Raw genomic sequence first — 18,286 nt, forward strand, 5'->3', positions numbered from 1 at the left:
ACCTTTTTTATTTGTAGGTGGAAGCATATTTAACTAGATTTCTCGAAATAGTTAGCGTAAATACATTTTTTACATACAAATATATGAGGTAAAATTCATTCTAAATGGCCAATTTTTATTTGGAGTTAAGACAAACTTTGGAATTTGGACAAAAATCTGGAAGAATGCGCTTCCAACTCCAAACAAAAATTTGTTTTCTTAGAAAGAATTTCACCTCATACATTTCATAATGAAAAACCGATGATTAATCATGTGTGCGTTGGGGATACAGAATACGTACAGTTTTGAGTGGATTAAGGTGGAACTTTGCCACACTGAATAAATCTGGATATTATCTGGATCTGGATCTTATTTCCTGGATTATCTCAGGATATAATGTTAAACTTAGTTAATATTTATTAGGACATTAGGTTTGGATCCGCTAAGTATTTCTGACGGTGGTTGCAGATGTTTAAATCGTTTTTGATAAAAATTCTTGAGTTACTTAGGATTTTTTAAATTTCAAAATGGGAGCCAGGAAAACGAAAACATATTCCGTTTTTATTGCTGTCGTTTGGGGATTGTGAAATTGTCCTTTTATATGAACGAACTCTGTATGCAAATGAGTACATAAGCTCATTACGTTACACCACCTGCTTAGTTCCAACATATTTCCTCCACACAGAGGCGGATGTGTCATTCCCAAACAGTTTGGTTTTTTCATCTCCCGGCGCATAAATAAAGTGACTTCATAAATACATGTCACAACGTTTCGCACGAGCCCGATAATTATAAACTCCAGCGCTGTGTGCGGCAGAAAATAACACGTGTTACAATATCAAAAGCATCGCTGCATCTGCATTTATGCGCTCACTTCAAGAAGCTCAAGAAAAAGGCACGACCCACGCAGTACCACTAAGCCCTCGCCAGAAGCCAGCAGAGTGGCGTTAGATCATCATCGAGAAAGAGAGGGAAAGGCGTAAGCATGCATTCGTGCAGTTGCACCGTGGCACGAAACGTTCCTGCAACACGCAGGCACGCCGTTGTGCACTGGCCACCGCCTGACCCGGTAGACCCTACCCTGGGCAAGAAACTACTACCCAGTGCATTGGAAAAAAGGAATGAAAGGAAAAACATCGCGAAAAGTGGTGGCAGCAAAAACAGTATGTGCCTACACGTAAGCCGCCAAGTGCAGGCTGGCAGGGTAAACAACAAACTCCCTTCCACCTGGCTGGAGCCTGCAGAGTGCAACCGCGTGGAGTTGCGGCAGAAAATGGCATTAGACATTAGCCATCGACCACCACCATCGACGTTCCCGACGCTGGCTCTGGTTGACCAGTGCCGCAGAGGGGAGGGGAGGGTTGATCTCGCCACGGTTGCACCGGGCCGATGCAGTCTTGGAATCACTTTCACTCGAACAGGACACCCCGCTAGACCCGGCCCAGCTTCGGAGGCCAAATGGTGAACGGCAAAGCGCGTCGATTCTGTGCAGTGTGCAGATCCGTGGCGATCAGGATCGCCAGCTACTTCCAGAACGGCCCTAGTACTACCTAAGTGGGAAAGTTTTTACGGTGAAGAGAAGGCTTCCAGTGGTTCTTAAATCTGCTCACTTGTAGTGATCCCCCTTGCTAGGTTAAGGTTCTTGTAGTGGAACAGATATCTTTGTAAAAAGCTGTGCTATGTTAGTTGAGTGTTGTTAGTCTTGTAAAACTATTCGTGATCGCTTGAAATCTGTGTGTCTATAAGTGGTTCTCAAGTGATCGCAGTGAGAAATATCGAACGACCACTGCGTGTGCCTCCAACATGTTTCAGTAGTTCCAAATAAATCGTGTCTGTTTGCAAACCGGTTTGCAACTCGTAGACTATCGCTAGTACTCCCGTGCGTAGTCTTCACAGTCCTAGTCAGTTCGTCGCGAATTTCCGTACAACCTCTCCGGTGCAATGTTTGCCAGCCCGACCATCGCACGGTTACGTGACCGGCAGGCAGGCGGACGGAAAGCGGGTAGAAGCTTTCCCAAGTGGTTCGGTTTCGTGCTGCTCCTGACGTTGCCATCGTCGTCGACGTACGGCCAGCGAACGGAGCCCGTTGCCGGTTTGCCGTTTCCGGATTGGCAAACAAAACTCCACTCCACTCCTGGCCGGAGCGGTGACAGACCGACGGCTTACGTAACACCCGACACGCAATCGGTTGTTGAGTTCGCTGCAGCAGGAGATCATAAAAGTGCAGCAAGGCGCGATGACGATACGACGATCGTCGAGGGTACTGATGCTGTGCTGCCGGACCGGACTTTGAGTCCCACCGAGGGAACGGCAGGGAAGGACGGGGTCGGGACGGAGACGGGCCACACGGGGGAGCTGGTGTTGCCCAGCTACGAGACGAGCTCGGTGCGCAGTGCCGGTCCACCCGTCTACAAGTACACCGACAATGTGTTCCGGGTGCCGAAACGGAAGGCGAAAAAGTCCTACCCGGAAACGGCCGTCCCGGACGCGGACCGAAAACCGGCCTGGACGCGGGCCGGAAACCGTGCGAGATCGGCACCGTTGGAGCTGGCGGCTGAGGGTAGCAGTGCGTCGGTGGCGTACGTTGAGGGACACGCGCTTGGTCGGACATTCTACGAGCTGCCGGGCGGTGGTCACGAAACCCCGTTCCAGCTGTTCACCAACCTCTTCGATCACGGCAACTGGAACATCCTCGAGCTGAAGGCGCGCATCGGGGAGCAGTGTGCGGGTCACCTTGGTCTCTATCTGCGAGATTTACGCCACCAGCGAGCCTGGGCATTGAAAGGTAGGCCATTACGCAACCATCGGGGACGGCAAGGCAATGATCTGCTTTCTGTAATTTCCATTGCAAGGGGTCTGGTACTATCACCAACTGGCATGATGGAGTAAGTCCGATTGATCATTGACCACATTGAAATCAACCGATTGAGTGCCGTGAAAATTGGTAAATCCATCTAATTGGCCTGACCGGGCAGGTTCTACCCTTCCATCTTTGGTCATTCCAGTGCTGGACCTTTTGCCCTTGCGCACGTTTCATAACCCTACTATCAGTGCGAGGCTAGAGTACCCACGCACATATGAACCCAGGCAATGGTGAAATGGCGCCTTCGGACGGCATGCCCGGAGTGGTGAAGGGAGCCCACACCATTATGTGGTCAATTTATTATGTTTAGCCAACCCCCCTCCCCCGGACGGCCAACTGCGTCGACGGACCTGGTGAAAAGGTGTGCGAAAGGGCCCACAACCCTATGATTGATTGCACTGATCAAGGTGTTGCGGTGCGGGCACGTGCAAAGAGGGGGATGAGGTGGAGGACATTGCAAAAGTGCAGTCAATTGAAATTGCAACCCGATCTCCCCACCTCGTGCTCCTCATGCCATTTCCACAGGTCCTTGGATTGGCTGCCTCGCGAGCTCGCATTGTGCGGCCATTATTGAGCTATCCATAGCAAGGGCATTTATTTTGAACCACCAACCAAAATGGCCACCGATCCATCAAACAGGTGCACCGTGGTGGAGCTCGCGTATCGCGTCAGGCGGGAACGTCGGCAGGATGAACAAGAACGAACTAACGAGGGATAATTATGGAATGAGTTATTATGAATTTCACCTTACTCCCGTTTCCCAACCTCGTCGCGTGTCAATCAAGGTCGTTTTGCGAACGGTTCTCTTCTAGCTCTTATGTCTCGGTCCGGTTTTTCGCACGACAAAACAGCGCCTCACGTTGCTGGAAGGCTAAAAAGGAAAAGCAACTCACAAAATGATCGATGAAGCGTTAACAATGGATAGGGATATTCATTGCCCTGGGAGGTAATCATCTTCGGTATGGTCGATGAAAGTTCCCATGAATTAATTCTTAGCTTGTTTTCCTATTCACTTCGTTGTGAAGATTGAAGATGGGTAAAGAATACAATTCTATAGAAAAACTGTATTTTTGTTACGAGTCGCTTTACGAACGGCAAGCAAAATATGATTCTAGTTAGGAGCAATCAGGGCATAATGAGCCTACCTAAAGCGTTATTACAGCAGAACGATGGCAAAGGGATAAAATCGGTAAGGTATAACCTGTAGGCTGTAATAATTAACACAGTCCATCGCATCAACTGAGCAAGATCCTACCTCTTTTTTGTATTAAGAGAAAAACTAATAAACTCAAGTTCAACAGTTTTTTAATATTAAATTTCGAAATGAAAGTCTTTTACTTGACATTTTAAGGTTGCTTGTTCTTCTATCTCGAAATCCTTGTAATTTAACATTCTATTCATATTTATCTGTTTTATCTTATCAATCTGATAATTCACCCAGGGAACCATACTCAATTCTCGATTAATGCCCTAAGTGGCTTTTCCAAGTATGACTTTATCCATCACAAACCACAGTACATTTGAATTACGCCTTTTTCAACGAATATACCTTACTAATTACTATGAAATCACATTGTTTTTGTGTTCTATTCAATTTAATCTCATATTGGAAAGTAGAACTAAGGCGCAATTAATAAATTGTTACGAACTAATGAATTGTTATAATTGGTCTACTCTTTTTCACTTTTACCGGATACCGGATTGAAATTGTGACATTAGATGGCAATTAAAACATTGATTATCCATTATGGTGGCTATATCCATATGGTGGCTTCGAGATATTCATCAAAGTCACATTGTTGGTGTTTGTTCCGCATCCTCTCCTTCATATTCATTGGATAGATTGATTGAGTCAAAACTTTTTTTTCATACCTTTCAAAAATGTAGGTGGGTTATACGATGCGTCACTTTTTCCAGTAATGAGTTTAATTATAACCCACATTTCCCAGAAGCCGGCCAAGAGTACTTCTGCTCCATTCGACTTACGCTGGATGTATGTTTGCAGATTTGTATTTCTTTGCTTCCGGATTGTTTTTTGCTACATTTCATCGATGCAAATGAGAAATTTAGTTTTTGTTTCAGCTTGTCATAATCTTTTTGTTCATTTGAGTTGATTTGAACTTACCGACGTTACCGGCTAACGGGCCAACCGCGTGTTCCGCCAATACCGACAGATTCTGGCGAATCTAATGACGAAGCGACGATGATTTCATCCGCGCACACAAAGCCATTGCCGTTGCCAATTAGAGCGCGATTGATTGTGCAACTTTCATGTGCGGCAAATTGGGCACCGGGATTTCGGGTTTTTTTTTCTAGTGAGCCCAGTTGTTCTGACGGGTTGGTTAGAACATCCTTCTCAACTTAGTGCTTCGATGTTGCCTTTTATGCCACCATGCGTGCGTGCGTGCGTACGTGCGTGTCAAGTGTCGAGGCTGCGGTAATGCACGTTTCAGCAGCTCAAACTCAGTGGAGAATGTTGTTCGTTTTTTCCTAGTGCATTTTCCCCTCGTCTAGTCTAATAGCGGTAATCGTCGGTGCACAGTTACGCACTGGTGGCGCTTCATTTGTACGCACTTTGTTTTTCCACGAGCCAACGAGTTGTTTTTGCTTTGCCTTGCTCTCCAGGCCATCTCTTTCTCCATCGGTTCTTGTGCGGTCCGATTGGGGCTTATGCTTTCGGCTTCATTTGCTCCGGTTCAAATCTGAACGTAGCCGGCCTTTTTTATTTCTTCTATTTTAACACGATGAGGACCATGACTACAGTTATGTTGGTTATGAGGGATCCGTGCATGACGCCCTTTGCTGCCAAGCCGGCGGTTAATAGAACACGCTGTACGGTCGCTTGCCGACCCTTGCGGACATCATGCTCCTCGGTGTGTGGAAGGAGCTATAAAATAAAAAAATGTGGATGGCACATAAAAAATGTGGTACACGTGCTGGAAAATTTGAGCTCACGGTGTTGAACGGTTGTTTTAATGCACGACTAACGACGAGGGCTCCCGGGTGGAGCGTACATGTAAGGGTTTGTTTTTACGCCGTACATGATGATAATGATAACATGATAATGAAATTGAGTGTAAATTGAAAAATGATGAAATAATTGTCACGTCAGAGGTGCTATTACGAGTGGCTTAGCATTAGTTCGTCGGAAGCCAGTTACTTTGCACTTCAATGTCATATGCTTTGATCTTGTTTGCAGTATTTCAGATGCAGTGTATTTTTGTTCTGTTTTGTATCCATCAAAGCGGTTGTAAAAATGTACTTTGATTCTTTATAATCTAGTTATAAATGTAGTCCTCGATAGTATAGTGGTCAGTATCCCCGCCTGTCACGCGGGAGACCGGGGTTCGATTCCCCGTCGGGGAGGATTTTCTTTTTCAAATTTGCAATCTAAAAATAGATTGATTGCTTCCATTTTTCTCGAAGGCCTGTGAGCATATCATCCTTTTCTAGATTAATCAATATGATGGAGCAGTAAAAATAGATTATTCTACAAATAGTACAAATAGAACTATCTCACAAACTCGTGTTCTAACTTTTTCTCTGGGTTTTTACTTCAAATATTTTCAAAGGATCCTTCCCGATACTTTCGGATACTACCGTCAGCTTAATTCAGCTCACTGTTCTAACGGCATTTCTTCCTTATTCCGCAGCCAGCGACTCCAGTGGACGCTACGGAAGTCAGTACTTCTTCGGCAACGAGTTCTGGATGGGCTCGTTGACGTTTTGCGACGAGGTGAACCGCGTCCTCCGGCACACCCCGATGCCGGCCGGAGCTCGTCAGCTCGAGATGCGCTTCTTCGTCGCCAAGGTGTCGGTTCAGCTCGAACGGCTCCTCTCGGCCCAGGTACGTCGAAATCCATTATGGCCGGTGTGTAATGTCCATTAATACATGGCTTTCTTTCTCCTCTCCAGTCCAGCTCGATCCTGCTCGGCCAGTGCCTGCCAAAGTCCTGCTCGGTCGAGGACGTCACGGAGCTGCTGCGAAGCGATCCCATTTTGAACCTGCTCAACAACGGCACGGAACCGGTCGTGGTGGCGCCGGCGTTGTTGCCTGGTGGAGGATTCAGTCCTCCGACGGCCGGCGGCCTGACCGTGCTGCACGTGCGTCCCGTCCCCGGAAGCTATAATCCTTGGGCAGATCCGAAAGTGTTCGGCTTGGTGTAAGTGTTTTGCTTTTTGCCCTTCGACCCCACGACTACAATGGGCGGTTTAATCTTCGCGAGCGTCCGCCACGGAACGGCGCCCGGCCAAGGCACTGCCCTGGTGCCGTGCGAAAGGCGTAATAAATTTCATTAATAATTAAGTTGGCTATTTTCAGCACGGTCGTGGCGGTGCTGTGTACGCTCATAGCGTACGCCTCCTGCGGTGCCGGCTCGCAGCTTGGCGAGCGGAAGGCCGCGGAACGGCAGCTGAGCCGGACGGGTGGGAAGAAGGGCGCCGGCTGGAAGGTGGCCGATGGACATCACCTCAAGCTGGACCGGGCTGGCGATGCGCTCGAGATGCACAAAATCAACGTGGAAAGTAATAACAACGTGTCGGGGAATGGGCAACAGCAGCAGCAGCAGCAGCAGATGCCTGGCCAGCAGACTGCAGGAGGGCTGTACAAGGACCGCAAAGGGACACGATGTAAGTGCTGTTACTTCAACTGGAGACCAATCGATCCGGTGATTGGATGTACAGTGGTGTTATCAGGAGTGTTGGTCGCAGAATTTCCTATGGTGTTCTCGTCTTTAGCTGGTTTTTATTTCTTGAATGTGAATGTAAAATGAATTTCAACATGTTTTTATTCGCAGTAATACATTATTTATCCCATCTGTCAGATTTTTTTTTTAAATCGTATCCAATTATACTTACATCAATTCTGTGTCAAATATATGTTGCCGGCATTTTCCAACAATTTTAAATTCGATGAATTGCTGCTCTGCAAATGCATTTTCCATGAATACAAAATGCTTGTTACTTTGAAAGTCCATGCCATTGCCATGAGATATGGCAGTATTTGTGGCACAAGATTTTTGAGTTACTGAATATTTTCCATGGCTTTCGGTGTTTAAAAATGTCTTCCAAAAATACATGTAGTATGGCTGCGCTGTTTTGTTGTATTCGGACTAGGTTCATTTTTGGCTAACACCATGGCGAGTTTCGATCAAGTATCTGTGATTTTAACACAGGGAAACTAACATACTATTGTAGTTTAATATGCAACGAAAACAATGACATATTTCATAAACCGAAAAGAGACAACGTATTATGAAACGAAACACTAACAATTTTTTAATTTGCCTGCGCTAACCATGCTAACCACATGAACACCACTGTGCACCTGCTCCCGAAGAGAAAGGTTGCCGTAAAATGACGTTACTTTGCACCGAAAAACACACCGGGACACCGGAAGGTTTCTTCCCATGCTCATCCTCCAAACACCCCATTCATCGCGTGCCTCACGTTTCCAATAATTCATGGTCTTCTTTCAGTCACCATGAAGGACATCCTGGGATGCTTCGACGTCGGACCGAATGCGGCTTCGATCCTGTCGGTAGAACAGGCCGGCGAGGTACGTATCACCGATGAGTATGAGGTGCAAAGCCCGGCAAATGAAATCTTCTCTCCGCTGCAATCGATCGTAAACGGAACGGTGCCGATCGAAATGGACAGGCTTTTAGGCACCGAATGGCAGTGGAATCGATGCTGACACCTCTCGTGGATTGGCGTCTGGCCTTTCCACGCACACCATAGGGCGGGTAATTTTATTGTAATGGACTTTGCAACCGAACTTCTGCGGTTAATGTCCGACTTGGGGGTGCTTCGGATGGTTTATTTATTTGTTTGATGGAAGACCACCCGACACGGAACGTCTTCCTCAGGCCAGTAGGGTTTGTTCCAACACAGATTTCCGTCGGTCCACCTTCCGGGTTGGTGGAATATTTCAATCATACTGTCGAAGCACAACTCCCGAACGAAGAAAGTTCCATTTGCCGATGTTTGAGTAAAGTTGTACCATTAATTTTCCGCCCCAACTCAATCGGAAAACGAGTCCAACATCAAAGCACTGTCTTTGGTGGCCATCGGTGACTAATGGCATGCGACTTCCTCCTGGTACAAATGGAGTCCGTTGTTCCATCATGGTTCTGCGGGGGTTTTTTCCCCTCCCTTCTCCCGAACCATGCGCTTTGGTCGATTTTCTCTAGATTATTACCATCCCGCCCGTGCACGTCCAGCCGATGGACTGGCTGTGATAAGGTTTCCTTCACAAATTACATCTTTCCAAACGGAAAGTCATCGCTCGACTGCACAACGACTACCTCGACGGGTAGGTTTTCGTTTGATCCCGGGGACGATTTGATAAGACCATTTTAGGAGTTTCCATCGGTCCGGTTTAATAATAGATTGGGTGCGATTTGATGTGGTTTAGTTTCGAAACGGGCTCCCGTGTTGACCCCATTTCGTTGCCTCTCTGTCTCCAGGACTCGCTGACTTGCGTCCATGGACTGCGGCTCTACTCGCTACTGTGGACCGTGCTGGTGCACACCTACCTGCAGCTGTTTGCCGTGTCGGAAAATCGGGTAAGTAAGACATTCCTCAGCTCTCCTCGCCATAGATGGCAGTGCATTGATGGTGCGTCTTTGATAATTACAGTTTGGGCGCAAGATAGCCGAAAGGTCGTTCCTGTATCAGCTCGTCGGTAATGCGAGCTTCTCGGTCGACACATTCTTCTTCATCAGTGGGCTGCTGATCGTGTATCTCTACCTGAAGTCGGTCGCCAAAGGGGGCCAACCGGTCTCCAAAACGCCACCGGACGGTGGGCACGACCTGCCGAACGAGGCGGCCAACCCTAACGCTACAACGCAGCGTGCGGCAACAGGTGCTACGGGGAGCCTCGGGGCAGCCTCGCGCAAGGTTGGCCTTTCGATCTTGTACCGTTACCTGCGGCTGACTCCGGTCTACTTGTTCACGATAGTGTCGAACGAGCTCATCCTGAAGTAGGTTTCGGGCCTTTCGGTCCTATTTCTGACCCGTTCAACCTTCAGCCGTAATTTTGGTCTATTTCTGGACACCTTTCCTTCACGTTCGCAACGATATTATTCATTTCGAAATGTCTTAATCCTACCGTGGGGATACCTAAATCCCCGATCCAAAAGAGAAATGCTAAACAACTCTGTCCGGAACACCGTACCGAGTGTCCGCATTCGACGGGTTTGGATTTGAGTCTAAAGACAATCCCAAGTCCCTCGCGGAAGGTCTCCGTCTCCGTTATAATCTCTCTCCGTCATTTCTCCCCCCAAATCCTAGGTGGACGTACGATCGGTCCGTGTTCACGCCCGGCATTATCGATCACATTACGTGCGATCGGTTCTGGTGGCGGAACGTTCTGTACGTCAACAACTGGTACCCGTTCACCGAGATGTGCATGATCTGGTCCTGGTACCTGGCGAACGATATGCAGTTCTACGTCATCGCCATCGTGCTGCTGATGATTTCCTCCCGGTAAGGACCGCGGCTCCTACTTTCAGCTTCCCGGGGTTCAGGTTGGGGTTTGTTGGGGAGTTTATTTTTTAGGTTAGGTACCGTCAAGAGGCATGATGTGTCTATTTTTGGGCCGATCTGCCACTGCCTCCAGCTCGGACAGCTCTTCATCGCACGGGACAGGCGTGCCTCGCGATACTTGCTGCTCCACTTACTTCAAGCACCTTTTCAGCTGGATTTCGATTGTTTTGTTTACCGTCCGCTTTCTCTCCCTTTCGGGGTCCGCCATTTCTCGGTAGAAATTTCCGGCTGGCGGTGGGGCTGCTCTTCCTGTGCCTCGGCGGCTCGTGGCTGCTGTCGATCTACTTCTCGCTGCACTACCGCTACACCCACAAGGTCGCCGAACCGTTCGAGTCGTTTGACATCCTGTACGACAAACCGTGGCAGCGCATCGGACCGTACATTGTCGGTGAGTTTGGGTTTGACCCGCTTCTGCCAGAGGCCGCGCACCGAGGACGTTCGGAGGACGGTTGCAGTTCAAAACCAAAACAACGGAAACAAAAACTGTCAAAAATCTTTTCAGGCATGATAACGGGATATATCCTGTACCGTCGGCCGACGGGTCCGAGGATTGTTCCGCCCGTCCGGCTGCTGCTGTGGACGCTGTCAACCGGTACGATGATTGCACTGATTTTCGGCGTTTGGAACGGTGAGCTGAGTGTGCACTGGACGGCCTGGTACGTCAGCGTCGGACACACGGGTAAGTACGGAGCGTGATGGACTGAATCGGTAGGAATTTCTCCACCGGATTGTTGTGCTAAGATCGGTCGGTTGGGACAATCCCTTTATCCCGATTTTATTGGATTTTCAACCGCCTTTTTGTTTCTTCAACGTTTGGCCTTGAAGAGTTTATTGTGCTTTGAGTTGGTACACGACAAAGATTGCATCTATTTATGGCTAATTATACATCAAAATTCTAGATATAGCGAGACTTGAGAATCTTTTTTTTATTAGCTGCTCCGTTGGTGTCAGCACTTTCCAAATCCTTCAAACTTCCTGTTTAAAACTTTTTAAAATCTCTATAAATAAACCTCAGATATTCATTCGCGTTCAAGGGTGTGCTTGATGATAAAAATGCCGAATAGAGTTGTAAAGTAAAGTGTATGCAAAAATGTTTGCAAATCAACATGGATATTTACGTTTCAATCGAATCATTTGATCATAAACAAATTAATGTAATTGATGGTATATTTTGTCATTTAACTGAAACATCCCTAAGCTCTTGATTGATGGACACCAACGTTATTTGACCATTGGTTGAATGGTTATAAAGCTTAATGGTTGTAAGGCTTAATGGTGGTGCATTCAATTTTGATTCTGATAAACTCACATGACTAATTACGATAATAGAGTGCAGTTTGTACTTCAAATAAACTTTGTTTGTTCGAGGCTTTTTTTTCTGAAAAAAAGCCTCATAAATTAATCACTCTGTAGGTTTGTTCACAAATATTGATCTATCAAACAAACCATCCATGATTTACATGGCTATTTTTAACGCCCATGTTTATGCTGTGTGAAATTAACATTAAAGACTCCACCCCGAATTAATTGCCCCCACGTACGGGGAGCTTCGTAATGGGGTTGAGTCGTGATGATGGGTTATTTTTCGTCCTATGTTCGTTTACACGCCACCGCCAGCGGCGTAAAGCTTGTATTTTAAATTATTCATTTCATCAGGTGGGATGAAACGATATTTTACGGTGAGATTTATTGCTCGCAGCGTCAACGCAGCGTCGTTCGGACGAGTTTCACTGGAGCCGTTGGATGTCACGGGGGATTACATGAGCGTTGCACCTCCACCATCTCGTAGAACGTAGTTGGAGCTCCTTTTGGGTAAAACATGATGGACGATTAGTTGGTCGTCTCTTGATGTCCCGAACGTGTCGTGCGAAAAAGATTATCTCTGCTTGGAGGCAGGTGTTAATCTAGCCAAAAATCGCTTACACCCAAGCGCACTCGTAAAGAACGGTTCTTGTAATTGAATTTAATGTTCTCGAGGTGGTACCAAGTTCCGACCACCCCCTGGTACATTGTAGAACCGCGTGGATTAAACATTGTAGATCAACATTCCACAAAGTTTTGCCCTGCCCTAATCAGGAACAACACTCGCTGCCGGGTCGCAAACGTTCCCGGGCGAGGAGAAAGTTATGGCAATTGACAAGAGATTCTTCGGTTCCTCTGGCCACGTGACAAGAATAACAGCTTCCCCCCGCACGGCGAAAGATACGCCAAAGTTTATTGAGCATACAAACCACCCCCGGACAGCCTCGGAGTGCGAGTGAAAGCGGGATCGCCTGGGCGCACTTTCCACGGCGCGTTCTAACGAATCACTCCCAGCGTTTACCGTTTCCATTCGGATGCAAATTTCGTCCCACGAATAATGGGTGCCGGAGCGGGCTGCTGGATTATGGCTGCTGCACGTTCCATGGATTGGTAACGAGAAGGGGGAGGGGGAGGTTATCCAGTGGTTTTAACGGCGAGGTGGGTTTGGGGGGAGGGAGAGGGGAAGGGAACGCGAAACCGTACCTCGTGTAGCCACTCATCGCATCGTCCAAGAGAACAGAGACGCCCGGTAGACAATCCGACGGTTCAGGTGAACTTGAGTGGCGATACAAATGATGATAATTTGCACTTCAAACGTGCGTTTGTCTTCTCTGAGGGAGGAGTAGAAGGAGGAGGTGGGGGGAAGGTAAAAGTGTCTGAACAAAAATTAGAAATTACTCTCTGTCCGGTAGCGTCTCCGAAAGGAAAACGAGGCAAGAAAGCTTTAGCCAACGATCGAGAGGGAGAAACTAATATCACTTCCGAAAAGACGTTAGAAGCCAACATTCCTTTAGTTTTCTCGTCTTCCAAACTTCAAGACGGCGGACACGAGCGGGACCTGTTGACACTATTTCGGGATCAGCATACAGAAAAGCATGACAGGGTAGAAGAGAAGGAGATGTGGAGAGAGAGAGTGGACTAGCACGAGGAAAGAAATGGAAAAGCTTCCAACTTCGCCGAAGTGCATCCGGACCGAGTGGACCTTTTATCCGTTTCGTTTGATGGTTCGGTCCCGGGAAGAGGGTTTTTTTTCTCTCGCTTCGTTCATATTAGGAGTCGTCGAGGAGTCGATTTTGAATTTCCTCTGTAACTTCATTTGAACTTTTTCTTTCTTTTTTCCGCCTTGCGTTGCCAAAGGGAAGAGTTTCCAATTTGGGAATTTGGTGGTTTTTTCTTCTATTATTTTGTTCGATTCACTTTGCCCCACCTCGGTTTCCGGCGAGGTGTTAGGGATTTAAATGCTCACTATTCTCACCACTTCCCGTGCCACCGCAAGCGCGAGCCAGCAGAGCTGACATTACTGGCTGGCCTTCGGGGCAGCAACGAAAAACTAATTGAAGTGCTGCTCAAAATTGTACACCTCGGGAACCGACGAATTAAGATGATGAGGTTGGAAAAGTGCCAATGTTCGGGAAGGGGTGGGACGTTCGAAGAGGGGCAACTGGGCGGAAGGAGGAACCATCGAGAGACACGTGATAGAAAAAAGTGAATCTTCGTTCCGTTTCCGCTCGATTTGATTCGTCAAAATTCGTTGGACTGCACGGTTGGGATCTTTTTCTTTCGATCTCACGACGTCTCGAGGGTGGTAGAGTGTGGCCGGATGGTGTGGTGCGTTGGGGTTGGACGGGGGGTGACTTTCATTCTCGACAGTTTGAAAAAGATATGTGTATGCGGTAAAAAAAAAAACTTCATACTTCGAGTGAGTTACTTTTTGTATCTTTTCCCGACTCCCGAGTGGATAAGTCTGCTCTAGATTTTCTGAACAAGTTTGCCCGATGGTCATTTTTATTTTTTCCTCCATGGTGTAGCAACTACAAAGCACCATTTTTATTATTAATATCCTTGATGGCTATGAGAGGTAGAGAAAAGGAGAAAATGTGACACTGGAGCGTTTCCGAAGGATGGATTCGCAACAACATACTTTTATTAAAAGATTGAAAAGGTCGTTGTGAAGTTGAAACCGTGAACCCTGCTGCTTTGTTGTTGACGAAATTCATAAAGTTTTCATATTCCTGCAAATGAATTCCTGTAGCGAAACCATACACACATCTCTCGTTCCCAGTGGATACCATTTTCTATTTCTAAGGCTTTGATTCTCGTACCGCACTTCTCGATCAATGAAAGCAGCACATTTTCGGACCAGCAAACTTTTCCGACCGATGCTCAACTTCAGCACGAGACAATTTTCCGGCTTTCCTTTCCACTGTCGTTGCCACCATGCAATCGAAATGGTCACGCACACACACACACATACACACCCACTCATGATTCCGTCCAGGAAACCAATAGAAACTCGAGCTTCAGCAAAGGTTTTCCCGACAGAGCTACCTGAATTTGTGTCACAAGTTTTTTCGCTTCTTTCCTTTTTTTACCGACAAACGACATCACACTCTCGAACTGTAAGTCGGAAAAAAGCTTTCGAGACGACAAACAAACAAAAAGCAAAAAATATACGAATGGTAATGCCCGGTCACTTCGTCTCTGAAATGCGGAAAACATCCGATCCGGTCATGGAAAAATCACATCCCAATGGTAAACCCCCGGGCCGCGGGATTGCTTGCTTCATCAACTTTTCCTTTTTCCATTGACATCGTCGTAATTGAACGTGACCCAGTGTTGGCGGGTTTAGTTTTCCGTTGGAAATGGTGGAACTTTTGTGCCTCGGAATTGGTTAATTAAGGTGTTTCGGTTTTCCCCCTCCCCTTCCATCTCCACAAGTTATTGCTAGTTTGATAAGAAACACAAAGAGATAGATTAATTTTTCGTTGCCCTCAAAAATTTTCGATTGTTTCGCTCGTGTTTGAAGTGATCACGGTCGCGCTCGGTTCATCCGACGCCGTTGATTGAACGGGTAGGGAAATTCGTCTGTTTCGCTGGAAACAATTTTTTATTACATTTTCAACTGCCAACGAGTGGAACGAAATTGAGGGGATGAAATTGTGAGAAATGTTCTGAGTGTCAGAAATACGCTGTTTCATTTGTCACCTCATGAATTCATGTGCAAGCTCATTAATTTTGCATGACTGATTTACCATTTCATATTGAACCAATGAATTTGTATTTATTATATTTTTCGTGGAAAACACATTAATGACTTTCGAGCGTTATTTGTAAGATATTATTATTATTATTATTACTAAGTAAATATAAAAAAAATAAACCGATTGAAATTATTTTTACATACGAAATTTGCAAAAATATCTTACTTAAAAGTGCATCTGTTTGAATAGCACAAAATATTTCTGCATTGTTGTTCTGACTATTAATAATTTGGTCCACCCGGACCGAACGTTTTAAATCACTAAATTCATATTTTTTTATGATTGTTAAATTATAGAAGCTTACCAACTATTTCTATAGAAGGAATAACTATTTCATTCGTTTTTCATTACATTAATTACAAAATGTCTAGGCTGAGATTGAAACGTTTTTATCACAGGTTTATTTGTACAATTTGAAAGTTATTTTGGTCGGTCATTGCAATTCTCGGATATATTTCGTACGCTTTACCCAGCATCGTTCGAAATGCTTCCAAGCACAGCCTGCTAGAAAAACGCCGTACGCATGTTGTCTGATGTTTATCCTGGTGGGAAATCGATAACGGAATATTTTAACCATTGGGGCTTTTTGCGCGTGCAAAAAGAAAACCGAACCGAACGAAAGAAAATACGGCACACCGAATCACAATCGATTTCGATCCATTTTTCTCGGAAAAATCCATCATCGCACGGGAAAAACGAACCGACCAAACTCACACACCAGCGTGGGGCCTTGCACTGATGTGGATAACGCTGTCCTGCTGCTGGGGCTACTCGAGATTCGTCAACGGGCTGCTCTCGTACCGGGGCTTTTTCCCGCTGAGCCGGCTAGCGTACTGCACCTACCTGATCCATCCGGTCGTTATGATGGCCACCTCGTTCCAGCTCGAGGCTCCGATGCACCTGCAGCACGTCATAATCGTAAGTATAAGCCTGAATCAATCGCTTGGAGGAAAAAAAAAACAGACACAAACACACAAAATTGAAGGGAAGAAAACATTCATCCGAAACAGAAATATCACCACCAATTGTTTTCCTTCCTAAGACTCCGGAAAATTGATTGAATTTTTATGCCATTGTTTTCGTGGTCCACCGTTAATCTTTCTTCGGTGAACGCATTTTTTCTGCCTCCTTCACCTCACCCCGCGGGTTTTCCCTTTTTCCAGATCACGGCGTTCTTCGGCAATGCGGTCATCTCGTTTTTGATCGCGTTCGGAATGTCACTAATGTTCGAGGCGCCGGTCATTAAGCTGCTGAAGCTGTTTTTCCAGAAGCCCCAGTCCCAGAGCGACGCCCGATAGGGCGGCGGGTGGGGAGGAGGATGTGGACGGCGGCTGAAACACTCCGGGACGCGAAACCAAAATCGACCGAAACCGGCGGGAACGCAGCTGGGCCGCATACTTTCACGGCCACAGCCCGGAACCAGGATGACACGGAAAGCGAACGCGATCCACACGACCACGAACGTCGGCCAAGGGTGCCTCAGGTGGAAAATGGATGGACGTGAAAGTGAGCAGGTAATGGGAAATTCGCTACCGTGGCCGTCCGTCGGCAGGACCGCCTATTATCGACGCCGGGTTCACATCAACATCACCATCGTCATCATCTTCATCAACATCATTTTCATCCGGTGTTCGTTCTGCCCGAATCGGCAAGGCGCGTGTCAAAGACTGATCATGGAAAATGTTTCTACTTCTGTTTTTTTTTCATTTTGCTCCCCCGTTTGTTTTCGATTCCTTCATCTTTAAAATCATTTGTTTACTTATACCATTTCCTTCCCGCGCCGTTCGCGATATCGACAACGATTGTGCCGGTTTTTTTTCTTTTCTCCCTGTTTTTTTTTTGTTTTTCGACTCTTCGCCAATGTTTTTGGTTGGAAAATGCGCGTACATCTTGTTTAAATGAACGCTTTGGATTGGAATGCTGAGGCAAACATCTGCTCGGGACGAAGCATTGGGCGGCGAATGAAGCGGAAACGGTTAGACAACGGAGCGAACAACATGAATTCTTTATTAACGTGAAAATGTAAGCCAACTAAGGTTACAGATGAGTGTCTTCCCTGTTCGGAAGCGGATTTGGTGCATGATCTACCAGTAATCTCCTTTTATTTTTCTAATCGTTTGATTTGTTTTTCACATAGCCATTAAGTGTGTAATGTTACCATCTTTTTGTAAGTTGGATTAAATTGTCAAATAAATTGAACATAATGTTACCGAAACTTGCTGTTTGTGGTGGTACTTTTTCGCCGAATGAAAAATAATATTCACCGGTAGCTTTTAAAGCATGTATATTTCATTTCCGAACACAAACAATCAATTATCTAGTTTTACACAAATCACATACCTTTATTTGTCTTTTGCTTCGTTCACATTTTTTTTTTCGGAAGGGTGGTTCTTTGTATTGGAGATGGATTGCAGTTTCTACTGGTGAGGTGGTGGGATACAGTGTTTTCGATCTATAAAACACCCTTCAGCTTCATAAGCACTCGCCATCCATACGGTGTGGTTCTAACACACGCCATCCACACACTGGACGACGATTTGTGTTCGGTAGAAAACAATAATCCGGGACACGATATGTTTGCTTTCATCTGGCGCCGTTTTCGTCAAAAGGGAAGGATCGTTGGAGCGGATCGAGAAATGTTCCATAATGATTGTTTTTCTTTCGTTCAGTACAATTACACCTATGCTAGTACTACATTCAGCAAGAGAAGCCACGATCATCTACGGTGTAACACTTGCTAATGACTAGTATGTGTGTGTATGGTTTTGTATAGTATCCAAGAGTGACAATCGTGTATATGATGACTAAAAGTGACCGAAAGAATATCATTGGG

At 46.2% G+C, this 18,286-nt stretch overlaps 1 protein-coding gene and 1 non-coding gene across 2 annotated transcripts; both read left to right on the forward strand.

The window, feature by feature from the left end:
• The first annotated feature begins 1,920 nt into the window (after positions 1 to 1,920).
• LOC131258540 (O-acyltransferase like protein) lies at positions 1,921 to 16,751 on the forward strand. The gene is made up of 12 exons (XM_058259878.1): positions 1,921 to 2,764; positions 6,496 to 6,689; positions 6,758 to 7,005; positions 7,164 to 7,471; positions 8,320 to 8,399; positions 9,310 to 9,408; positions 9,482 to 9,825; positions 10,136 to 10,330; positions 10,609 to 10,778; positions 10,893 to 11,069; positions 16,175 to 16,371; positions 16,617 to 16,751. The coding sequence occupies exons 1-12, from the start codon at positions 1,921 to 1,923 to the stop codon at positions 16,749 to 16,751; spliced, it is 2,991 nt and encodes a 996-aa protein (XP_058115861.1).
• Trnad-guc (transfer RNA aspartic acid (anticodon GUC)) lies at positions 6,137 to 6,208 on the forward strand. Its single transcript has one exon. It is a non-coding gene; the product is annotated as a tRNA-Asp (tRNA).
• Positions 16,752 to 18,286: the final 1,535 nt, after the last annotated feature.

Source organism: Anopheles coustani, chromosome 3, assembly GCF_943734705.1.
Source record: "Anopheles coustani chromosome 3, idAnoCousDA_361_x.2, whole genome shotgun sequence".
In the NCBI taxonomy this organism is placed as follows: Eukaryota; Metazoa; Arthropoda; class Insecta; order Diptera; family Culicidae; genus Anopheles; species Anopheles coustani.

Coding starts and splice junctions, on each gene's coding strand:
- LOC131258540 (XM_058259878.1), top strand. CDS start 1,921: ATGTTTGCCAGCCCGACCATCGCACGGTTACGTGACCGGCAGGCAGGC. Junction 6,690..6,757: donor AACGGCTCCTCTCGGCCCAG/GTACGTCGAAAT, acceptor TCTCCTCTCCAG/TCCAGCTCGATCCTGCTCGG. Junction 11,070..16,174: donor CGTCAGCGTCGGACACACGG/GTAAGTACGGAG, acceptor CTCACACACCAG/CGTGGGGCCTTGCACTGATG.